At 40.3% G+C, this 26,155-nt stretch overlaps 1 protein-coding gene across 4 annotated transcripts in view; it reads left to right on the top strand.

Annotated features, from left to right (window-relative positions):
* Nucleotides 1–26,155, top strand: part of LOC311253284 (diacylglycerol kinase zeta-like) — a 102,746-nt gene that overhangs the window by 44,538 nt on the left and 32,053 nt on the right. For 3 of the 4 annotated variants that reach the window (XM_084347135.1, XM_084347134.1, XM_084347132.1), the window contains 16 exons: nucleotides 532–603; nucleotides 1,078–1,176; nucleotides 1,711–1,793; nucleotides 1,892–1,952; nucleotides 2,798–2,911; nucleotides 3,340–3,477; nucleotides 3,568–3,646; nucleotides 3,830–3,885; nucleotides 4,241–4,303; nucleotides 4,393–4,466; nucleotides 6,294–6,405; nucleotides 7,321–7,407; nucleotides 7,633–7,745; nucleotides 8,175–8,275; nucleotides 11,963–12,042; nucleotides 12,445–12,489. In XM_084347135.1, the coding sequence (XP_084203261.1) occupies nucleotides 532–603; nucleotides 1,078–1,176; nucleotides 1,711–1,793; nucleotides 1,892–1,952; nucleotides 2,798–2,911; nucleotides 3,340–3,477; nucleotides 3,568–3,646; nucleotides 3,830–3,885; nucleotides 4,241–4,303; nucleotides 4,393–4,466; nucleotides 6,294–6,405; nucleotides 7,321–7,407; nucleotides 7,633–7,745; nucleotides 8,175–8,275; nucleotides 11,963–12,042; nucleotides 12,445–12,489 (1,377 nt within the window). The remainder of the gene's footprint in view (nucleotides 1–531; nucleotides 604–1,077; nucleotides 1,177–1,710; nucleotides 1,794–1,891; nucleotides 1,953–2,797; nucleotides 2,912–3,339; nucleotides 3,478–3,567; nucleotides 3,647–3,829; nucleotides 3,886–4,240; nucleotides 4,304–4,392; nucleotides 4,467–6,293; nucleotides 6,406–7,320; nucleotides 7,408–7,632; nucleotides 7,746–8,174; nucleotides 8,276–11,962; nucleotides 12,043–12,444; nucleotides 12,490–26,155) is intronic. The other variant, XM_084347133.1, reaches the window with a different exon arrangement.

Here is a 26,155-nt window from a genome sequence, read left to right on the forward strand (position 1 = left end):
GTAAAATTTTAGCATTTTATTGAGATCACAAATTATTTATATTATGAATAACATATGTTGTTTTTCCAAGATAATGGCATAACTTTCTCGCAATCTCAAGAAAACTAACTTTGTTTATTTCATTATCATGAAATAACAAATGTTTTTATTGTGTTATTATTGTGGTAAAAGTTTCAAAAATGTTGCTCGGTTATTACCGCCCACTTACAATGAAATTTCCAGACCTGTTAATGAAATGTTACCCCATATATGTTGTATAATGTAACACAGAATATGAATATCTCCAAATTGAAGATGCATTTTGTCAATAATGCATGTATATGTGTTGATGCATTTTCTGAGTTTGTATTATCACCTCATTAATATTGTAAATGTTAAAATTCTGTCTTTGAATTTCTTCTCCATAACTACATAGTGTCCCTTTAATAAAAGGAAACATTTTCCTGCGTGACATTTTCCTCTCTGCTCCTCATCAAATCATTCTGCAGTGATCTGCAGCTGCTGTCTCTGTTCTGTTTTGTGTCTCAACAGTCGTCTATGAAGTCAAGTAAGAAAAAGAAGAGAACGTCCTTCAAGAGGAAAAGCAGCAAGAAAGGAGCGGAGGTCAGTCCTGTGCTACAGTGTAATTCTCTCAAATCTCATTGTTTAGGTCCACATATGAGAGAAATAGCACATTTTTGAAATTCTCCTCTAGTCTTAAAGGATAACTTCACAAATTTTCAAGCTTAATCTCTATCTATTTGAATTCGGAGCATGCTGAGAGATGCACCAATAAGCCCCGCCAATGTTCTCTGTATCTTCGGGGCTGCGCCTTAAAATCTGGTATCCTTCCAAGAACCAGTGACGTCATTTGTATTTGGAAGAACTATGGGCCATTTCATTTACCATCTACAATAGGGTGAAATTGCAGCATACACATGAGCCCTAGATGAATACAAACCATGACATTGTTTTTTTTTTAAGACACAACAGACCAGGAGAACAAGGGCACTTTGTGCCTCTTACTACAAAAGCATGATTGTGTCAGAACAATGAATGCTACAGAAGAGCTGAGCAGATCATCTTCTTCTTTGACAGGAAGGACGACAGTGGAAGCCATTTATAATCCGACCAATCCCTTCACCGCTGATGAAACCACTGCTGGTGTTTGTCAATCCCAAGAGCGGAGGAAACCAGGTATTCACAAAGTGGTCATCCTGGTCACAGACCAGTTCATTATTCAGTCTGTATGTTAACTACTGTAAGGATTCAGCAATTGGATGAACTAGTCTATGAACCAATCAACATCATCCGGATGTTCAGTCAGGAAACCTGCTAGCAAGTTAATCTATCTATTGCCTACAGCTAGCCAACAGCGATAGCCAAGCAGTCATGGTGTCAGAAATCCAGCCCACAAGTCTGGAATCCAGTTAGAGAGTGATTCTCTCTGTCCCTTAGTCAGTTATCCAGAAAGATTTGGACTTGAGACACATGACTTGACAGGAAGTACACACTTCATTTTGATGTGGACCTTAGGTTGGAAAGACATGCAAAATGACACCATGTTTACTATAGAGCTCATAATAACTTGGTCAGGACTTCAAAACCCAACATGTAGTATGTGGGTCTTGACCCACCTCGCTCAATTTGAGACTTGACTGACGTGATTCTGGGTTGATTCTAGGTTAGATTAGTTACTGTACTTACTAGTCATGTCCTAATGTCTCACAGGGCACTAAGATTCTGCAGTCCTTCATGTGGTATCTGAACCCTAGACAGGTGTTTGACCTGAGCCAAGGAGGACCAAAGGAGGGGTAGGTCTCTCATACGTGTGAGCGTCATCGCATATCTACTGGTGATGTTAGGTTTGTTTGGCTGAATTGACCATTAACTATTTTTTTCAATTTTGTAGCCTGGAGCTGTATCGTAAAGTCCACAACCTGAGGATCCTGACCTGTGGAGGAGACGGCACTGTGAGTGGTAACACACACACACACACACACACACACACACACACACATATACATCATTAATATACATGCATAGATGTATAAAAAGACCTGTATTTGTAGTAAGGACTATCTCACTCTCCTCTACATCAGAGAGTTGACACTCCTGTCACTGTAGTGCCCACAAAGCTCCTTAGCGTAAGCCTCATTTCCACCAAACTACTTCTGGTATAGTAAACTTTGAACCCCAACGTAACCCGTGGTAACTGCTAAAAGTTAACTAAGGCAACAGAAAAGGACCAATAAACTGATCTGTGAGCAGGACATATAGAAACCATGTGCCACATGAAGGTTGAAAGCATCCAAGAAGAGGCTTCGAGTGTTGTTGAGCCAGAGAGGTGAGGGCCAACTTTCAATGTTGTCTTAATAAAAATAGCAACTGACAATCCTGACTAATTCTACCTTCAAAAAGATAAAGCCAGTCAATGTCTCATTATGCTGGATAGACAAAATGGGCTTCATCCCAGATTTTTTAAAATCAAAGGAGCATGACTTAACCAGTTGTGATATGCTGATTGTAATGTGAACAAAAATCAAAATAAATTCCTAGATTATAAAGTGGGCCATTATATTGCAGCACTGATGAACAGTGAGCTGGTAAAATTTGGTACGATGCTTACAATGTGGAAAGATTGATGATATGAGCCAGTGGTAACATATAATGGGGCACGTTGTGGGTATGAAGGGGATTTATTAATGGTTGTTTCTGATGGCTGCTGAAAACCTCTTCTTAAAGTGGTTAGATGTTGGGACACAGTTCTTTGTTTCTGTAACTGCATGTCTCTGTGTCTGTGTATGTGTTGAACCAGGTGGGTTGGATCCTGTCTAGTCTTGATGAACTGGTATTAAATCCTCAACCTCCTGTTGCTGTGTTACCACTTGGGACAGGAAATGACCTCGCCAGGACCCTCAACTGGGGAGGGGTGGGTCCAAACACTGACAAACACATCCACACACAACTAATCCGTATGAGTAAAGAAAGACTGTACAGTTATCTGCTGCTGGAAATCAAAGCAACTGACTACTTATCTCCAGTGTTGGGTAGCAGTACTTTTGAATGTAAGATGTTACATTACAAGATTACTACCATTAAAAAGTATTTTACAGCATGACCTACTGAGAAAAGTAACTTGTCAGAGTCTCTCCCTCTGCACAACCGTGCTGACAGATCCGCAGGTGGCTGTGTACTGCCTGACAGGAAATAGGAACCAGAAACAATGCAAATGCATTTGCTCCTCAAATCATACTGCAGCTACTGTTATTCAGACTTAAGTAGTATGTTGTTTTATATTCATATACATATTTTTTTTACATATGTATCTATATATTTTGCACATTTCATGCATTCCAGGGCTATACAGATGAACCTCTGTCAAAGATCCTCTCTCATGTTGAGGATGGAACTGTTGTCCAGCTAGACAGATGGAATCTACAGGTTGAACCAAACCTTGGAGCAGGGGCTGAACCAGATGAACAACAAACTGATAAGGTTAGATACCACTTCCTCAGGTGGCTGCGAAGATATTTTAACCCACAAGTATCTGATGTTTACGTGTGTTTTGTGTGGACGCTCCCTCAGCTTCCTCTAGATGTTTTCAACAATTACTTCAGTCTTGGATTCGATGCCCATGTGACTCTGGAGTTCCACGAGTCAAGAGGTACATTCATATAAATGATTTGAAAAATGAGAAACAAATGTCATTGGTACTGATCACACAATACTATGTGAGAAGCTCCTTACATTTTTTTTTTACATACATTTTGAAAACCTTGCTTTTTGATTTTAATTGTCTGTATATATGAACTGTTTTGTTGATTTAATGTCTCTGTCATTGTTTTAGAGGCCAACCCCGAGAAGTTTAACAGTCGTTTTAGGAATAAGATGTTCTATGCTGGGGTGAGTTAACTGTTAATGATCAGTGTGTGAATGTTGTCATTTGAAGGACACATATTATGCTCATTTTTATGTTTTTTTGGGGGGTGTCTGCTAAAAAAGGTTTACATGCTATACACCAGGTGACTTAGGTCAGGCTGCTGTATAGAAACTGAAAAACACTGACAGTAAAAGTAACACAACTATCAATACTGTGAAGATTGGTGTAGATTGGTGATCGGGAACACAGTGTCTGACTTTACAAGAAGCAGTGGAAAATGGTTCCATCCTTCTGTGGTTTCGTGATGCACTCCTCTGAGAGAATCCTGCTGTCTGTCTGTCTGTCCGTCTGACGTCTGTCTGTCTGTCTCTCATACAGACAGCTTTCTCAGATTTCCTGATGGGAAGCTCCAAAGACCTGTCTAAGCACATCAAAGTAGTGGTGAGTAGCTGTCAATCAAGCAGTAGTCATTTGGGTGAAAACACTGAGTCACTCCATCACACTGTGTCTTTCTGCCTCTCCGTCTCCAGTGTGACGGGACAGATTTAACATCAAAAGTTCAGGACTTGAAGCTGCAGTGTCTGGTCTTCCTCAACATCCCCAGGTGACACTACTACTACTGCTAATGATACTAATGCAATATCATACTCGTACTGCAATATGGTGTGGTGTTTTGTGTTTGCTTGTTGAGTTTGGCCTATTTTGATATTTTTCAGTTAAGAATTATTATTATTAAGATGTTAACCATACTTTGGCCCCGAGAAGAAAACACATTCAATCAGACAAAACACAAGAAAATAGAAATGTAGCGTAATCAGAATGATATAATTTCAGCATAATAAAACTGTTTCTCTTGGTGATGTTGCGGTTTGAACCAGATCATTTTATCTGACCCAAAAGCGGGCGCCAAGACAGAGAGATAGTTAAAGGAATTTGTTGTCAAAGCTGAGTAGGCAGGTAGTGGAAGATGCTCTGGCTTGGGCTCAGGTAGGTGGCACAGCAGGTGGCTCGGCTGCTGTGGTGAGACTCAGGCTCTGATAGGTGGAAACGCTGGTGGCTCGAGCTCTGGTAGGTGGAGACTCACAGTGGTGTGGGCTGAGGTGGAAGTGGAGGTTTAAGAGGATGTAACACAGAGGAACCACAGTAGAGTGCAGGCAGGTTGCAGAGGTGCTGGAGGCTGAAGGGTAGGGCGGCAAGGAAGCTGGAAACTCGTACTTAGTCGATCACTGGAGACATCGAGGAGAGACAAAGTTTACAAGGTAATAAACAAAGTAACACAAGAGACAAGTTTCACTGAGGTAAGCACAAATGAGAGACAAAATAATCTCACACCTTCTGTCCAGGCTGGTACTGAGGAGCAAGGCAGTGATGAAGGTCCACCAGGCAGAGCAATTGAGATGAGAGAGGACATCCGGTTTCACGTCGCGGGAGCCAGGGCGATAGGAAAGGGTGTAGTTGAAGCGACTCAGGAAAAGGGACCAGCGGGCTTGCCGGGAGTTCAATGTAGCTCATTTTCTCTGTTGTCGACATTGTGGACACCTTAACTGCCGGAGAGAGTGTTACTGTATGTGTGTTATTGCTGCTGAGCGCTTGCATTAACATTTCACCAGAGAATTTGCTGTCGGCTCCTAAATCACAGATACACAATGTGTCTCGTTTTCTCTACCACACAGTTTCGCCAACGAGTGTTAATGTAGTTGTAAGAATATGCCTGAGTCAGAAGTCCAGCAAGCTCCAAATGTGGACATATTTTTCACTTGGCAAGTAAATCGTGTTAGGCTCTCCGCCACACTTGGCAGGTAATTTTTTTGGTACAGAAATAGTCATGATTTGGTGTCATTTTTACATTTGTCAATGCTTCTCTCCTTTACTGTCCCTGTTGAAGTTTCACACTCATGCTGCGTTCTCCTCGAGCCTTCTCAGGCGTGCTTGCTCCCACGCAGCAGCCTGGCTGGAGTCGTTCTGTCTCTCTGTCCCTCTCTCTTTGTACTGCAGCAAGCAGATAACATCTTTCATTTTTCAGTTATAACTGTGGTTAGGTTCGAATGTAGATGTTAAGCAGGCTTCTTTAAATAAGTCCTGGCTTTCAAAGTTTGTTTGCTCGATCTCGGATGCAGCTGAGCTTTGGGCGGGGCTATACTGGGGTCAGCATGGCCCCACCAGCCCAGTGGTTACAACAAAGGGTAAAGCACAAGAGAGTTAGGCTGTATCGTGCAGGGCATTACATTGAAACATTACATGAAAGTTTACAATAAGAAGGCATTTATAAGATTTTAAATCGTATCACTGAAGTTGCTTGCTGGGATCCTGAGGAAGGGAGACAAAAAACAAGTGGCCCTTATGCAAAAGCCCTGTCGCCTTTGTGACGAGAGAAGACACAGCTGAAGATAACTAATGCTTATAATGATGTGGTGTGTGTTGTATTCTCTAGGTACTGTGCAGGCACTACACCTTGGGGGAACCCTGGTGAGCATCATGACTTTGAACCACAACGCCATGATGATGGATACATCGAGGTCATTGGATTCACTATGACTTCACTGGTAAGGGGCTCACTGTGTCCTGGTAGTCATGGTTACTGGCGAAAGACATCCAGCAGCCAGCTGAGAGTCTGTCTTACTTAATATAAATGTAAATGTTGGAGAAGAACTGCACAGCAAAACAGCAGTAAATGTTGTTCAGTGTTGGGGAAGCTACTTTGAAATCATAGCTTTGCAAAGCAACCCTAAGGAGAAGTGTCATTTGGTTAACTAAAGCTAACTAGTAGCTTTAAAAAAGTAGTAGTAGTAGAAGTTAGTAGCTATAAATACATGTGCAACTTAATTACAGTAAAATATGATTTAAACATGCCTTTCAAATAAGTCTCTTCCTTTGTATGTGTTCTAGATTTGTGTTTGGCATCTTTGCAGTAGAGATTGTATAACTCTCAACTTGCTTGTAGGTTTTGTCAGTAGAGCTTTGGGAGGTTCACAGGTCATACATAAAAAATACCCCAATATTCTTGAGAAAATGCAAGTAATGTCAGCTTTGATTTGTATATATGTCCTTCAGTCAGGGTGGGGTAATGCAGCAACAGTTAACTTCACAGGTAACTTCTAAAACAGCAAAAACATACTTGAATCACTATACAAATATGAATGTAGCTGAACAACCAGCAAGCTGCTGACAAATGTAGCGACCAAACTACTAGTCGAATTACACACAGTGCACTAATCCCCAACACTGGCGTTGTTAACTGACCTTTCATGCTTTCTAAAGATCCCAAAGGATTTATTTTTCAGAAAACAGACGCGGCATATGTCATAATGATACATGCAGACAGTGCTGCTTTAATTGGACCCAGGAGTGTATAACTATCATCATGAGTTAAAAGGCACAGGTTACGCACGAGTATTTCATAAAAACATGGCTAGAATAATGAGTCATTGCCAAGTAAAATGTTGTGTGTCTGTATGTAGGCTACTCTCCAGGTCGGAGGTCATGGCGAGAGGTTGAACCAATGCAGAGAAGTCACCCTCACCACGACAAAACCTCTCCCAGTACAGGTACAAATTATTGCTACAGTATTTTTGCAGCACTCCAGTTTTCACACTGTTCCAGCTGCATCATATTTATATAATTACACTAATTATTCACACTAAGCAGCTGCCAAGTGGCAATCACATTCTGTTACTGATATTGACTAAATGCAGCTACTGCAGCAGGGTATTAATTTGTTAAGCGGGGTATTAAATTATTGTGACTGATTGGTTGATTTGTATTATTGCTAGGTGGATGGTGAACCATGCAGACTTGCCCCCTCTGTCATCCACATCAGCCTAAGAAACCAGGCAAACATGGTTCAGAAAACCAAACGACGGACCTCGCTACCGCACCTTAATGAGTAAGAGTCATGCACACACGCTCACTCAAACACACAGTCTTGACGCTCATTTATGCCCTCGTTTTCAGTACTTTGGATGTCACCCATTGTCTAAACTTCTTTGTTGTGTCCTATTGTAGTCTCGCTTGAACTATAGGCTATCCTTCCCCCCAAGATAACCGATGGTATTGTTCCATTTTGTCTGCATCTGTAAGCTTTTCAGAGACAAGGACAAATACGGATGAAATAAACGCAGAGTGCAGAGAGACGGCTCCATTGGTATCCTTATCTAATACTCTGCGTACAATAGCCTTTACACAACCTTAGCCAAATCAGTAGCTGATATGTAACCTTGACTTTCCAATAGGTGAGCGTCTAACAGGACATGATAATGTACAGCTTATTATTACGAATCTGTTTGAAGTGGTCTGGTCCTGTTTTCTGTTTCAGTCAGCAACCAGTCCCAGACAGACTGAGGATCAGGGTGAGCAGGATCAGTATGAGTGACTATGAAGCTCTGCACTATGACAAGGACAAGCTACGACAAGCATGTAAGGAAAAAAACACACTTGCATACTGTTCATCGATCAATGCAGTGGTGTGAACAATGTTTGCTTTATTGCATTTTCGAATGAAAACTCATAACAAATACCTGGTATAGAATCTGAATCACAGTAGGAAACAGAATTCTGTCATGTTCACGGAAAGCAGTCATACACTTTATTTAATTATGATGGGAGCTGTTACCAGTGTATCTCAAAAGCCAAGTACTGCTTTCCGTACTGTCAATTAACCAAAAATCCCAAAATGTTATGTTATATGTTTGCCAGTTTTGGCCTTAAAACAAAGTGTGCGCAGTTATATTGTATAATTCATAAAACAAAAACTAGGAAATGCACAGTGTGAAAGAAACCCAAAGTCAATAGGCTTAAATACTTTATAGTGTTTGTTGAAAAAATATGTTTATTAACAATGTACATTTTTAATATTATTATACTTCAACCATATTATCCAGCCCTAATAGTACCTCTTGTGATCTGGAGATCTAACAATCCAATAGTCTTTCTACAAGATTTTATATAAATGTATTGTGAAGATCTACAGCAGAATGGGGTTTGTGCAGTGAGGTTATCAGTGGATGTAGAACTGACTCTCAGCCTTAATTACCAAACAACAAGAAACTGATTATGATTTGGTCACAGCAGATCACTTTTTCAACCAGCTGTCTATCAAGAAGCTGCAGGTCGATCTACCTGAATGACAGCAGCAATTTGATGATGAAGTGGGAATAAAACTGCCGCATGATTAGAAGGTGAAGCGGTGATGTGAAGGTCAGCAGGATCAGCTGTCTCGCTATCATGCGTCACAGCTTTTCAGTCTTACTGCTGTGGTGAAGCTTTGTATTTGTGATTTACATACTGCGCAACACACACACACACACACACACACACACACACACACACACACACACACACACACACACACACACACACACACACACACACACACACACACAGACACAAAGAGAGGGAGAAAACCCAGTGAGCAGTGCTTGCATCTCTGATGTTTTAGGAATATAAAGAGGTAAAGCTCCTCCTCTGTGTGTCTCTCTCTCATCAGGAACTCAGCTGGCTTTGCAGTGCGCGCACACAGACACACACCGACACACACACACACACACGCAGTCAGTTCAGAGTTTTGACACAGGGAGGCGCTGTAACCTTTTATAACAAACAACTTATATTGGTGTAAACGTAGACATGGTTCTTCTTTGTTTCTGTGTAATGCACATCATTTGTACATACTGTACAGAGAGCTAAATCCAAGGGGGAAATCTGTATATGTGTGCATAATCCATACTAACTCATATTAACAGTTCATAATCACTTTTTTTTTCTACCAAAGGACCATGATGTAGTTCAATGCTCACGACTGACAAATGTGCTGTTTAGACAGAATAACAAGAAAGAAGAGAGCTTTAAGTAATTGTTGCCCCAGTTGTGCAAGCAGGCTAATAGCAAACGTTAGGGATTTGACCCAATTGCAGACACACGAAGCAGAACTGAGGGAATTCATTGGTTAAATGACCAAAATCCAAAAGTACAAAAGACAGGCGGGTAGGAGAGGCAGGGAAGGGATACAATCAGATACAGGCGGTTTAATGAAGCAAATAAATCTGTGAAGGATTTCTTTGCCTCAAGAAAGTCCACAAAAAACGGGTAAGGTTTAGGTAAACGAAGCAAAAATTCGAAGTCACTGAGAATAAACACTAGGAAAGGGCTACAACGCTGAGAACTGGCAACGAGTAAATAAAATGGGAACCAAACAACAAGCAAAACCTAGGATCATAACAAAATAAATCTCTGCTTAATATGCCAAGTCATTCAGAGATGTCCAATTTACTCTAGCAAAGCCTTTGAAATACCAATAGTTGTACTGTAAATGCTGTATTAGGTTATATAGTGCAATGTACAGTAAAAGTTATGTAATGAGATAGACAGCAGATGTGGAAGTGCGGGATAATGTAAGCTTATTACACAGTCACCCTCTCGGGAATGTTTTGAGAGAAGTATATTTTTATAGATATATTTTTTACTACTGCTCACTCCCAGTGTAGTCTTTGTCATTCAGATATTTACTGTCAGTGTGTGTGTGTGTGTGTGTGTGTGTGTGCGTGTTCAGGAGCTTCTCGCTTGGTTTGACGGCTCTTTCAGCACATTGAGCTGTGTGATGTTCAGCCAGCAGTGTTGTGTTGGTGCAGCGGATGGCAGCCCTGCACTGCCTCCGGGAGCAGTCTTTATTGTTGCAAAGATGTATGTCAGCTTACTGATGATGAGCCAGCTTGGTCAGGCTCATTTAATAAAATAAAAGACCCCACTGGCACTGACTCTTGGCACTGGATGTAATGTAACTTGTCAGATGTGGAGGTGCCACATATACATGCAATTCTTGAATACTGGGCTGCACCACATCAATACTAGACAAATGTCTCCCTCATGATCAGGTTGTGTTATGCTGTAATCATATTCTGTACAGAAATTGTGTTGAGACTCATTTATTATCTTTGTGATATTGAGCAATGGTGGGCTATACACACACACTTCTTCAGCAGGTTACTGGGTTACTTCAACCTGCTCCTTGTTCATTATTAGCAGTACACTGGTATCAAGAACACAAGACCCATGCTGAGATGTAGTAAACTTTTTGAGGACACTCCTAAGCTAGCCCCTTGACAAACAACTTTAAATTCCCTTGACTAAACTGCCCTTTTCTATCAGCTGTTTCTTTCTGTCATAAAGAGGATGATCTCAACTAATATTCCAGTATAATAGATATGCAAAGCCCCGCCCTTCCAGTATGGGACCATTAGTCAATGGTTTTGATTTTTTGCAGGTCAAGAAAGTCAGTTTTTCGATAGTAAAATACCATTTAGTTTTGCGTCTGTTCAGTGAACTACATCTTCTCATTCAATATACGTCACCAACACCAATGTGGCTGTCACCTGGGTACAAAATCAAAACAAGTCTGGCCATATTGACAGTTGCAGTTATGCGAACGGACTGTTAGTCAGTGAGCTAATATATGGGACAGTTGCTAGGAGGATTGGGTTAAGGGTTTTGGTAAGCTTTATATGAGATGATGTCACTTGCGGGATGGTTGGGTGTGTAGTCTTTACAATTAGACACTATTGCATACTTGATTAGCTGATGACAAACTGCAACTTTTAAATTGACAAACATCATGTATGATTCAAGGCACATTTCAGATGGGATCAAAAAATTATTTGTGTCTCGACATTCACAGCCCTGCATATTTACAGCATATATTGTCTGGTTTTAAAAAGGTACACCATGTAGTTTTGGGGAGGAAATTTTAATCAGAAGAGAAAGGTCTTCATTGACTGATTTTTCTTTTATGCCTAAACAAACTCTCTGCATTTTAAATGACTGAATAGACTGAGTAACCAAACTGACCTTAAAGGACAACAAAATTTCATACCGTTTTACTTTGTTTCTCTAGCTCTAGCTTCAAACCCACCCACAGTGCTGCTGGTTGTCCACACTTCCATATATTTTGCTACATTCATGTCAAGTCCGAGGTATACATCAGTCCCTACTAGATGACCAGAATAAAAACTAGCAGTTCTCGCAGGATCCTAATGGTTGAAATAAAGCACCACTCTGTATGTAGATATCAAAGTGCTCTTGGATAATTGTGCTGTTCCTCTGTATCTCCAGCCATTCCTCTGGGTCTGATTGTGGTTCCTGGTGACAGTGACTTAGAAACCTGCAGAGAACACATCCAGCGTTTGCAGGAGGTAAGAAGGGTTGGGGGGGAGGTAGAGATGAAAAGGGATTGTTACTGTATGCTTCACTGACTGTAAAAACGACAAAGTGGGATGATGAACAATTTCTAACAATACTAATTAAAAAGTTAATTGACTGAATAAAGACTGAGGAATTTTGTCTCAACTGCTCAAAAGCTAGTCTAAATGACACAAAAAACACCAGAGATGCAGAACCAGAGCATTCAGAAAGCAGTTTTGTGATGAGTTTCAGGCCAGAAAGTGGATGTCAAGTTGCGTTAGGACAATGGCTGGTACAGTGGGACGGGCTCGTCTCACTGATTGGTTAAGCAAGAACATGCAAATTTCGGTGTGCTGCTCCAAAGTTTGAGTTATCAAGCCTGTAGACCACTCTCCTGCCATCTTCCTCTCTAGGACTTTTGCTCTGTCCATCCCTCCTTCAGATGCTTGGGACTGCAGGTTGGTAGTTGGATGCTTGAGTTTGTAGTGTGGTTTTTGTTTGGCTCAGAGGCACACGGGAAAAGTACATCTACAAGCAGCACTTCAACATTCAATATTTTATTGGAAAATGTAGCAGGCATTGATGAACAGTCAATCAATTTCTATGTAACGTTGAATTACAATCATTACAAACGCTCAAGCAAGACTTACTTAAAAAGATATGATCACACACAGGAAATACAATATTTTGACTGTCACCAGTATTCAACGTAAATATGATGTCAATGGAAAAAGACAAATGAAGTGAGATGGAAGCTACGGAACTCTGGGATAACATTTTAAAGAGGTGTAATGTTTCAAATCACGTGTAATTCACATTATAGTTGTAGATGTACACCTGTGTCACCATTCACACTTCAGCTACCAAACCCTGTGGCCATTATGGCTATATGATTTTACCTGTGTCAGCAAAATTGGGAAATTACACCTCAACCCCGGCCCCCGCAACAGACAGACATTTATATAGGTCATAAAAATATCTCCAAGACTGTCAGAATTCTGTCAATATTCTATCTCAACTTCACTACATTATTAAAAAACGATAGAAGACTGCTCAAAAAAGATTGATGACATTACCATCAGCCATGATGGGCTGAATTTCCACTGTAAAGATGACATTATTGCCAAAATCAGTTGCCTATTCACAATGATCCCAGTCCAACCCATGGTCAAATGGTTCAACACAGTAGACTCTCTCATAACAAAAATCTGTTGGGGGGGGAAACCAGAATAAAACTGACTACGTTACACAAATCAAAAACTCAAGGGAGACTAGAAGCACCTAACTCCCAGAACAACTACCTAGCTAACCAACTACAGTCCATCACCAAATGGGTTCACAATACCCACCTTGATCACTCATGACTGGACATAGAAGAAACCGAATGCAAAGAATTAGCTATCATGGACCTATACCCGACCTTAGCAACACTGCTAAAAACACTACTGCTTTAAAAACACAGTAATTGCCACAACCCTGTCAGCATGGTGGAAGGTCAATAGAATTACAAATTTCACAATTTAATTTAGCGTACATACACCCATTTGGCACAACCCAGGTTTTTCTTGTCAACAAATCACCCACGATGGGCCTCAAATGGAATGTCTTTGAAAATAATACTTTGCTCACCTTCCATCAGTTAATGCAAAAATAATTCCAATAAATAAATGTGAAAAAGATCTTAACATCAAATATGCCAACATATCTTCAACATCTCCATGAACACTAACACAAGACTAATTCAATACAGAGTCATTCGCAGAATACAGAAAACCAACCAAACAAACAAACACAAAAGAAATCTTTGTTTATCCCTGTTACTTTCTACCAACTGCCTTTGGCTTGTATCTGTTATTACCACCACCACAAACATCATATTCAGTGCATCTGCATATGCTCTAGTGTCCTGGTTAAGATTGGTTCCTTGGAGTATGACTCAAATACTTTTAAGCACAAATTAATTCCACACAGCTTCTGTACAACAACCATTCACCACATATCTTCTCCATGCACAGTCACAGTTTATCTCTATATTTCAAAATCCCATATATTGTTAACCTGTACCCTCCATTATCTTCCCAACTGTATTTAGTTTATGTTTTTTTGTTGAATAAAAGAAAAGTTTCAATTCCTATTGCCGTACTAATTTACAGTGCAATGTCTTGTGTTGTTTTGACACCGTTGCAGATGCAACTCAAAATGTAGCAAAGTACAGTTCTTGTTCTGAGAAGTGCTGAAGTAAAAGTAAAATGACTGATGATTTAAAAAACTACTTGAATAATACAGGTACACATATAATGACTTTTTTATAGTACTGAGAGTAAATGTAATCAGTTACTTTCACCCCTGGATGTAGTACTGTACTGTACATCTAGGAGTGTCAGGCTTGTTTAATGTATTGATTAAACCATCGGTGGTGCTTCCTGTCTGAGTCCAGAGATGAATTTTGGTTGAAAGTTTACATCTGACAAAGTTGCTGATAGCCAGTGTGAGTGAGTGACAGCTGAAGTCTAGTTAAATAGGGCTATAAATGTTCCACCAATACGCAATGCTAAAGCACACACACACACACACACACGCACGCACGGACACACACACACACACACACACACACACACACACACACACACACACACATGCATCATTCTAAACACACCCACACACATAAACAGAACAGTTTTTTTACTCTAGGGGTTACAAAGTACAGAACATGACCAGGAATTTATTACACAACACAGTACACACGCACAGATACACAAATAAAACCATGGTTTAAACAGGATCAGAAAAAAACATCCTCTCAATCATTCCAAATTCCACTTAGAATAGAAATATCCTTACTTTTCATCATTAAGCAGCTGCAGAGTTAGATGGATACGTAAAGAGTAAGCGGAAAATAACTGATTTATTGGTAGATTTGTCCGAATATTTTCTTTAACCTCATGTTATTACTAATTTATGCCCGTACTCTTACTAATGCTTGGCCTTTTCCTGGAAATAGTCTAGCCTTAAACAGAAAGAGTCCCTAAACTCATGGCTGTGTCCAAAAAAGCCAAATTATATTGACCATGATTCCATTTATAAAAACACTAAAGGGGAAAACATCCTAAGGGGTGAATGCTTTATAGGCACTGTATACTCAGTAATACATGTGAGAAATTACAAGCATTCATTGTGTTCAACTTCATTCTCATTGTGTCGCTACAATTTCTTTAGAGGCTATTTTAATTGTAGGGGTCTATGCTGTCCTATTGTAGGAAATGCAGTTATGTAATTATTAAATTTTTACCCTAACATAAGATTTTTTCCTAAACGTCATTAGGAAACTATCTTACCTGTGCAATCCAGTTTCAGAAGATCAGACCCCACCTTGAATCCAAACAGTGTTTGTCGTTCATGTATCACTCCTTGTGATCCACAGCCATCCTGATGCCTTTTGTACAGTGTCCGTGATGGTCATAATGGCTCTGTCTCTTTGTGCACATCGTGTCTGCCATTGTGTGCTCAGATGCCTCCTCCATCCACCAAAAGTAAATCCCAGTGGGACTCATGAATCTGGCAATTCATGTGAAGATCGTATATGTTACTGCAGTTGAAAAGAGGGTAACGCCTGTACTCTTACTCCAATCTAAAGAACATTTCAATCCCACCTGGATTGTCATCAGGTCAGACTGCAGTACAGTAATGATAAAACTGATGAACTGTAATAAAGACAGGTTATGGACAGGTACCATGTTGCCATGGCTACAGCGGCACATACAGATGTAGCCCCCTAAAGCTTAGCTGCAGTTTTTTTTGTTTACATTTGCTTGTTTTCACCTTTATTACGAATGCACTTATTGCTTATGACCCAAGTAAACTCTTCAATATCAGAAAAGGAAGGGCAGGGAGTGGATTAAAAGCCACAGACTTGAGACGATCTCTACGACGAGCCAGCCAGATCAGCTGCACCAAACCTCACGCAAAGCAATGCGATCTCCCTCGGAAGAGAGGGAAGAGAGTTTGGATTAGAGTTGAGCTAACTCGGTTTGGACCTAAGGCTACTCCTATACCCAGACTACTTCTGGCTAAGGTTGGAAATTCCCAAAGGGAAATCAGAATATTGTGCACACATCTTCATAGAGACCTGGCTATGTTCCAACATTCCTGATCAAGCTTTTGCATTGGACAAGCAGACTGTGTTTAGAGCAGACAAAACAAAAGACTCCGGTAAAAGAAGAAGAAAAATTACTACCTCCCTGATGGCAGTCACACATATTCTCATGAAGTGCTCATGTTTATATGAATATCCCTGGCAACTGTAAATCCTTCCCTATCCTAATTTTGGTGTATCACACCACATTTCCCTGCTTCTTCTGCCAACTTAATCCCAGATTATAAAAAGAGTCAAACCAACTGTTAAAGTGAGAACAGACGAAGCTATAGCAGCTCTGCAGGATTGCAGAGATTGGCAAATGCTCAGAGTAAGGGTGTTGCTGATAACCGGTCTTGACAATAACAGTGATATTCAAAAAATGAAATACTGATATTGTGTAGATAATAGACATATGATAATATCGTGTAAATAATCCAGCACTTCTTAAATCATTTGTTCCTTTCAGTTTTCGCTTTTTTGAAGTAGGTGGCGGTAATGCACCTTAACACTGGTTGCCAACTGCCATACAACGGAAAAGAAAAAGCACAGACTGGAGAGAGACCTCAACTCCACCAGTACTAAAGATATGAGGCAGGCGATCCAAAATATGAGGGGGTTACAAAAACAGGAGCACCCCCATCATGTGGGAAGCCATGTTGCCAGACTTGCTAATCACATTTAATGCCCACTTTGATCTCCTCACAAAAGAGTCAGCTGTAAATACTGCTCTGCCTCTAGCGGACCCGCCACCATCTCATTTCACAGCGGATGTGAGAAATCCTGCTTCGAGAGAATATAATAAAAACTGCTGGGCCTGAAAACATCCCAGGTCTTTACTAAAACAAACATGTTCCAATCAGCTAGTCAGTGTTATAACTGACATTTGTAACATGTCACTCTTGCAGAAGACTACCCCTACCTGTTTCAAGACAACCACCATCATCTCTGGACCTAAAAAGTCTGCAGTGTCTAGTCTAAATGACAACCGCCCTGTGGCATTCACACCCATTCGCATGAAGTTCCTGGTTCTCCAGCACATCAAATTGTGGGGCAGTCAGACATTGAGGAAATTTGGCCGGGTCACACAGGTATATTAAGAGCTGCTAAATTATCTGAGAGAACGATGCCATCCGTGATGGATTGACAAGTGGAAAATCTCCCCTCACTGTACACATCTCGTACCTGTAGAGACTCTCACACAAACTGAGACCTTTGCAGTTTAATGTAGGCCTACTTATGTCATTGTTTTGTAAAAGCTTGTAACCATACCTGGTTCGGTACAGCGTTGGTTTGCATCGTTTAGGTCATTAACAACAAGCCGCCTCCACATGTGGCTCACCTGCTGTTGTGAAAACTGAATCGTGGGCGAAAAATCCAAAAAGCAACTGGGCAACTTTGTAAAATTGTATAACACTGCTGACAAATGAAGTCCACAGAGCAGAGAGAGACAGAAAGATGCAGGCCGGTGTGTATGCAAAGGAAAAAAAAGACCAGAGGTGGAAGGAGAATTGAAGCGAAAAGCAAGGTGAGCAGATTAAAGTAGATTGTGACTAAGCATTTAATAAAGTGGAGGATTAAGTAGAATTAAAATGCTGACTTAAGAAATAACCAAAATGTCTGGCCTTCACAAGGTATGGTCAGGCACACTGATCAACAAATAGCTGGTCTAAAGTCAAAGTTGCAGGAGGATCTGTAGGTAATGTCATTAATATTTTCCTCATTAAAGACACATTTCTCCTCTCTCATTCATCCCGCCCGTTATTGATCAGGATGATACTTTTTACGCTCACACAGAGTGACACGCAGCGCTCCTCCTCCTCAGTTAGATATCAGTGTATTCTTTCATATGCAGTCAAACAGAGTTGTTGATGGGACAGATGATTGTGAAATGTCCGGGCAGAGGGTCCAGCAGCCGAGGATCACACCCCTGTCCCTCAGTGAAGATGAGTGCCACTTAATATGTGCCAGGCCCTGGTGCACCTGGCTACTAAAGGGAATGGGAGCTTACACTCGGACTGGTTTAATTTATGTTCGGTCCAGAACACACCATGACTAATTCAGAGCCTAAATACAGCCCCTTTGCGGTGTGTACCACACTTTGCGCCAAAATGATCTGCTGTTTAACTAGCAAAATAGACTTGGACACACCCTAAATGTAGCAGTGCATTGTGCATTAGACCAAGCACTATAGGATGTCTAAATAGGGCCCGTTGATTTCAGTTTTTGTTAGGAGAAAAAAAACCACACATACAGTTTTGTTTCCATAGAGATTAGTTTCCCCCGTGTCTCTTGTTGTTCCAGCATGATGCATGGACTATTGTCTGAGAATATCTGCATGTGTGTATGTGTGTGTTTGAGAGAGAGATACCTTTCCTAAGTGTATTTATTAACTGTTTTTTTCCCACTATGCTTATGGCATCCATATTCTGTTTTGTGCAAGTGCAGTGAAGTGAAGTGTATTGGTGAATTTATTGTTTGTGACCTGTTGTTGATGATGTGTTGAGTTTGTTCTATAATGCAGTGATTTACTCTGTTCAGATGCGTTGGGCTCTGAAGAGATAAAATAAGTGCAGCGCGACTAAAAGTTAGTCTTTTTACTTTTCATCATTCCTTTATATAATTACAGGGTTAATTAGGTAGTTTCTTTGAGGTTACAATCTCCTCAGGAGGGGCCTGAGAACTAAAACAATCAAAGGAGAAAGACAGATCTTAAGAACTGACAATTCCCTACAGTTATGTTTGAAAAAGTCTCTCTGGTGTTGTGTTCCGAATAACTTTATTGTTCAAAAAACATTTTTTTTCACAGTTTTGTTCTGTGCCACAGTCAGCAGATGACAAGATCAGACAGAAAACCTAATTATAAATGTTATAAATGAAACTCCAAAAGCTTATTATTACTTTGAAATTAAATCGTGACTATCAATGAAGTCACCCTTCTTACCTGTGTTAAAAAATATGCAAAGTGTGACCTCCATCATTTTCATATGGTAAACTTTCTCTATTTCCATCATTTTACTCATCAGTCACGTATATAATTGTAACCATGTATAATTGTGTAATCGTTGAACCCATAATTATGTAACTTCATAATTATCACTATAGGTAATCCTCTTTATCATACTAATAATTACTGCTCTATCCCTAATAATCCAATTATTATGAGAGAGTGTCTGTTGTATGCTTTTTGTCACCTATATGCCATAATGCAATGGTCTGCCCCAGTTCCAGGTGCCTATTAACTTGGTTGGGTTGGGCTCCCTAGTTCTCCCTAGGCACCGTAGCGCCTATCCTATAGCTAGTCAGGATTCGTGAGCTAGGTCTGATGATACGTTATGACAGAGTGGAAAACCATAATGCTCCCATGTACTTGATCTAAATGTCAAGAAAGGTCCTCAAGCTCTGGTGTCTTATTTGTGTTTGCCATTTAAAGGCAACAGCGTTAAGATTGGCTAGCCTGGCTAACAGGGCTAAACCCACTACAATTCTACAGATTACTCACAACTAAAGATAAACACACATGGACACCACATTGGCCTCTGCTGTTCATTGGAGTGATGCTTCAAAGCTGCTGCAGTATTGGTCCCAAGAAGCCTGTATGCAAGTATGTCTGTCAAGGCAGGAGACGTGGCCACAATTAAAATCATCATAACTTACTGAAATCTCAGACAGTTTTCAAGCAGATGGGTTGTTACAAATGCCAGACGTGTATTTATGATACAGGATACTTGGTTTGGTTTAAAATTGAGAATTTTATACCGAAGTACTTTATTGTAAGTAGAGTGTAACAGTAGTACATTTCTTCAATTTCTTTCTCTGCTAAATTAGTTTGTTAGTATATTCTTGAAAATATTCAACTCTTTTTCTTACCCTAACTTGACACAAGCTTGCTTATACAAATAAACTTGCCTTGCCTTTGATTTCACACTCACTTCTATATATGTCACTATGTGTGCAACAACTCTGGTTTGAATTTCATTTGTATTTAATTGTTATTGTCAATCAGAAAAGTAGTGAGGTGTTACCCAAAGCAATGAGACTGCAGCACATAGAGGATAAACTCAACCATGATAAATGTGTCTTAACATCTAACTAGATTTCAGCTTGTGTGGATGTAGTGTAGGCATACTTGATCAAATTGGTCGTGATGTCAGCAAACCCTTCTCAAGGTCAACCAGTACATTTCCACACCCACACTTCTCTCTCATTGGAGACAGTATAGAAAAAACCCTTTGTTCAAGGATCACTTACACAATAGAAGATAAAAGACAATGTGCGAATGTGAGATTTCATCGGAGTTTCTCATCAGTGTGATCAGATATATGCATGTTAACAACAGTGCCTGTCCCTTTTCTTCAAAACATGATTAGCAGTATCTTGCTATAACTGCTCAATATAAATCAAAAATAGCCTATTGGGATGCTTTGAAAAGTTCCAACAACATTTAAGAATTTCTTTAGAAAAGGAGAGGAAAAAAGCTTACCTGTTCACCGTTCTCGAGAGTCTCTCTCAAGGACACGTGCTTTTCTTTTCTTTCTTTCCTGTCAGTGGCCGGGGGATTTTGCTGCAGGGGTAGTATGACCACTTTGTTTCATCATTGACATACTTCATTTAACCATTTAACATAGCCACAAATAGATACTATAATAGATAGATTACCTGATTGCCATCCACGATGTAAACAGCTCTGATCAATAAAATGAAAAATAGTATGACAGAAATGTTTTTTGCTTTTTCTTTTTGCTTGCTTCCAAAACAAATGCATGCACTAGCCAGATCAAGATTTTTAGACACAAGGCAGTGGTGCTGCATACTGCTTTTGTCCAAAGGGGCTGCCAGAATCAACAGAAAAATGACAGTTCGTTGTAGCTGCTTATAAATAATATTCAACTTAATATTGATCTGTGAGAAGTGACATATCCACATGTTTACAACCCTTGTGAAGGGTGTACACGGCCATGTAATCAGGTTAAATTCAGCAGAGCTTTGTTGACTGTTTTATGTTTTAATTCCTCAAATTGAAACAGAACACACGTTTCTGGTATAATGCTTCATATATCAGCACACCGCTTAAAACCAGAGGTAATCCCATTAACCCAAGTGCATGAAAATTTAGTGAATGTGAAAGTAGCAACTGGCAACTAGCAAATTAAGCAGACACAGTGAATGAGATAAAACACTGTTCTGTTCTCCATATGTCGATGTCATGTGCCCACAACATTCATTTCACAATGAGCTGTTAATCTTCTACTTCAGCGGCAAGCAGAGCAACACTATCTCTGCAAACGGTATTTTAAACAGTCCTGTATTTATATAGGTTAGATCACATACTAAGAAGACAGCACATGGGTTGTTGTCTGACTTTGTGTTGCTTAGCAACCCGATGATGTAACACTTGTTTCACCATTTGATCTCCTGCTCTCCAGCGAATGGTGATGCTCTCTGGTACAGTTTGTGATTCAGTGGGAGAAAAAATATCTCATTTCTGATAATGGCCTACGGTAAAATACTAAACTTTTGCTGCACTTGCTGCAGTATATTCAGTATTTTCAATTAGATTGTGAACAGAACCATTCTGTGTGATTTTTTTTTTTATTAACAAACATTAACATTAAGTTAAGACATTAAGAAAAAAAGACTTAACACTTGAAACAACTTCCCTCATGTGGATAAGGTGTTCGATGTGGATCTTTTAGTTATGTAATGTAGACCTGTTGGGAAAGACATGTTTTGTCGTCTCACATTACTTCAGCACACCTTGGTGTCTACATGGTGCTCCAAATTTACAAATAGGTCTCTTAAGCACAGACCAAATTTATATACATAATAATTTATATCATAATAAAAATCAATATTTACATTTTATATTATATTTTATAATAAGGCCAAAGTTCAGCAAAACATTGTGTTGAGGTATATAAAGAGCATGTGAAAGGTTTCTGTAGCCCTCTAGCATCATAACGGAGGCTGTGACAAACAGACAGCTGTTGCAGTTTGCAGCCATGCAGCCACTTGGGCGATGCGTGCACTTGTGCACCTTTGTACAGCTGCACACTTGACATCCATCGGTTTATCCATTATCTGAAACCACTTATCCTCTTCAGGGTCATATTGGGGGGAGGGCTGGAGCCGATCCCAGCTGACATTGGGTGATGGCGGGGTACACCCTGGATAAGTCGCCAGTTCATCACACACCAATTAACTTTTTTTGCACGTCTTTGGATTGTGGGAGGAAGCCGGAGTACCCGGAGAGAACCCGCGCAGACACGGGGAGAACATGCAAACTCTGCAAACGCATGTCCTTCTTGCTGTGGGGCAGCAGTGCTAACCACTGCGCCGCTGTGCTGCCCTAACACTGCCTGCAAACTTGACATAAGTTTGTCAGTTCTGCTGGCTTGTGGACCTGGCACATGTCTTTCAAAATTTGCAATGTTACTGTCCTTTCTTTGAAGTGATTTTATTTATTCATCACAGACTACCTAGATATTCCTGGGCTGCACTCATTCTTTGCCTGCTTTCTGCAGAAAAGGCTATGTGGCCCTTAAAAAGGTCCAACTACAAAAGGAACCAGCTACTTATGTCTTCCATTATAAGTGTAAATTTCCTTCCTTTCCTTTTTGCTGATGACAGGAGCGACAGGTTAACTGCCCTTCCAGGCTGATGCTTCTCTTTGACAAATAACACACATCACTCCAGGAGCAGAATGATTCAGAAACAAGCCTGGAAGGTTTAACCAAGTGTGAGTGAAACAAAGAAGAAACTCAGAAACTTTATGTGTAAGAAGACAAACAAGCGTGAATGGAGAAGAGACATGAGAAGAAAGAAGGTGAAGAGAAGAGTCAGACAAGTTCAGCTTTTGATTCCATGTTTGTAGGTTTGCTGTTAACGCCTGCAGGCATTTTGCTCAGTTTGAGACTGCTGCCGAACTCGACAGCAGGATTAGATTAGAACAAACACCGAGAAGCAGAGTAGGAGAGGTGTTTACTTCAGCCAGCCTTTCTGTCACAGTCTCCGTGAAAGGTTTGCAGTTTGAAAGGAAAATGACTTCACTTTCTTTGTCTTCTTTTGCCTCCTGTCATATCTATTGGAAGGACACTTTTTACATTCAGTCTCTTCTCTGTAGAAATGGGTTGTTTTGTATTAAATTGAAGCTGCTAAAACGACATTGATTTTCTGTAAATCTGACCAGTTCTACGCTTAATGTCCCCCGTGTGCAGTTTTCAGGCGAGAGTTTTGTTCCAGACACTGTGGAAAAGCCTCTTGCACCGCACGAGACCAGTGATGCCAACTATTTGACATGAGATCCCAGAGTGTACAGGTTTGCAGTCAGACCACTGCATCAGGGCACTTAGCACTGTGCTGTGTAGGGATGTCGATGAAGTTACCAGAGTTCAGTCTTCAGGCCTTGAGAGGCTTTCAGACAGGTGATGATTTGGTAGTTGCTTTTGCTTGCTAGTCACTTTGTCAAGTTGTATTCAAACCGACTGTGAAATGAATTCTCATCTTGCGTATGTTTGATAGTAGGATCATTTCTGTTTATACAAATTACTCAGGCAAATATTTATTCGCCCTAAACAGCCAGAATACATTACTGTACATAAATCGTAAGCTGGCGAGCAGCCGTTTGAGTTCAGTTGAGCGTCTCAATGAACTCAGCACTCACCAGAGGCTCTCTCTCTTCTTTTGCCCCACTCCTGTACATTTCTCCTCCAGCTCCAGTTAGCAGTCATCACGGTACATAAACACCCAACAGTAGAGGTCACCTCCATGGATCACTGCTGCATGCAGGTTGATAAACGGCTGTAAAGATAAATCTACTTTTAATCCCAAAAGTTAAAATATAATCTCTGAGCTCTCCTCCCGTCGATAAACAGCTCTGGATCAGAGCAGTATGCAGTGTTTTTTTTAATATACATCCACCTGACTCACATGACTCCGAGCAGCTGAGCAGTGGCTGCCCCTCCACGCTCCGCCTGGCCCTCCCCTCACAACACTTGACAAAGCCCTACAATGAACACACGATCCACGGGAACACACCATGAGCTAATGTAACATTATGAAGTGCTGTGGGACTAACATTAACATTAAGTTGGCTACCTTTCTGTTGCTATCAGAAGCAACAGAGTAAGTTTCAGGATTAATGTATCAGTCAACCATGCAAATCTTTCTTTAGATGTATAATGTAATTATTCAAATTGTCTTTGCGTATCATGAAAAGCACTATATATATAAAATGTATAACTATTATTATACTCAAGAAATATCACTGCATTTTGTGACGTTTTAGCTTCTCTTCTTAGATTTAACTAAGACGATGGAGAATATTTAAGTGAACGAGTGAGGGGAAACAGCTTCTGAGTGAGTCACTGCTCCGCAGTGGAGGGAACAGCTGTGCCTTTTCCAGAAGAGCACAACATAACGCGTAACCATGGTAACTGTACACAAACAACATATGCCTAAGCCAAATGCAGGAAAAATGGAAAGTTAGGCACAGCAAAAGTGTTTTTATGTTGAAATCATCAATAGAGTGAGAAGAACAAACTGAAGAGAATTTCACAGTTTTTTTAACAAACCATCCGGAACATCAGGCTAGAGAGAGCTCTATCGCCGCAACATTAAGTCCTTGATCTCTGGTCAGACAGGAATCTTTGGTCGGAGGATCTGAGGTGTCTAACAGTGCGATATGGGGGCAGGAATTCACTGATAGAGACAGGGCTAAGATCAGTGCTGTGTAAACAAAGAACAAGGTTTTTAACTTCAGTGTACAGCTAACAGGGGGCCAGAGCTTGGAGGCAGGAATCTCGGTAATGTGGTGTCTGTTTTCTGATCTTGTTAAAAGTCTTGCTGTGGTTTTCTGAGCTAATTGGAGGCTGAATGAAAAGAAGTCTGAGTGATACCAAAATAGAAAAAGTTGCAGTAATGAGGTGGCTGTATATGTAGGTGTGGACAACTTTCTCCTTAGGTAGTTTAAAACTTTACAAAGCTGATTGAAGCTGAATTAGATTTTTGAATCTAGCTGATTTATTACTTTACTTTACTTTCTTTTTTATTTGTACATCTGCCAAGGAGGTTATGTTTTCTCCCTTGTCTGTTTATTTGTTTGTTGGTTTGTCAGCAAGATTACACAAAATTAGGATTTCCTTGAAACTTGGATGGAGGATGGGTCTCAGCCTAGAGTAGACTAACCTTTGGGGCGGACCTGGATAAAGGGTTGGATATAGTACATTAATCAACCCTCGCACCCGGGGACCAACTCCAGATCTTAGCCCAGTGTCTACATGGTTACTGTGTTTTTTCACCAAGGAGGTGTAGTCATTGTATTTGAAAGCAGATTCAAATAAAAACAATTATTAATACAAACCAGGGTTCAGAGCCGTCACCAGAAATCATCACAACTTTCTGCGCATTGGCGCCCTGCCACATGCAGCTGGTATTCTGTTGTTTATTGCCCACCCCCTCAGATAGTTTAACTGAGCCACCATCCATCCATTGCCTCTTGTTTTCTACTCTTAGAGCTGTTCTTTCAGCTTCTTTTCTTCTGCTATAGATAAATAGACCACTATTAACAAAAAATCCCAGCGTCGATGAGTGTCTCATAACAAAGCTCAAGGTGAAGTTGGGTTCCATTATACAGTAGAAAGATACACTGTTTTCCTTTTGGTGCAAGGAAAAGATTAATTCAAGCGACATTTTTATCAGCCGTTGATCATGCTGATATTTTATATATGCATGCAAATTAATCTTTTTTGAAACCGTTTGATCCAGTGTACCATGCTGCACTGCGATTAGAGTTTTCCCACACATCACTGCAGCTTATATGAGAATGTTTCTTGGTCTTTCTTGTACAAACGTGGAATGAAATGAATCATTTTTCTGTATAATGTCGTACTGTACAAACTCCCTCCTTATTTGTCCCCTCTTTTGACTCTTCTAAAAATATCAGCAGAACTCACTTAGATCATGCGGAAAAATGTTGTATTTTCCTCTAACAC

This window comes from Pagrus pagrus, assembly GCF_965226575.1.
Source record: "Pagrus pagrus genome assembly, chromosome: 24".
In the NCBI taxonomy this organism is placed as follows: Eukaryota; Metazoa; Chordata; class Actinopteri; order Spariformes; family Sparidae; genus Pagrus; species Pagrus pagrus.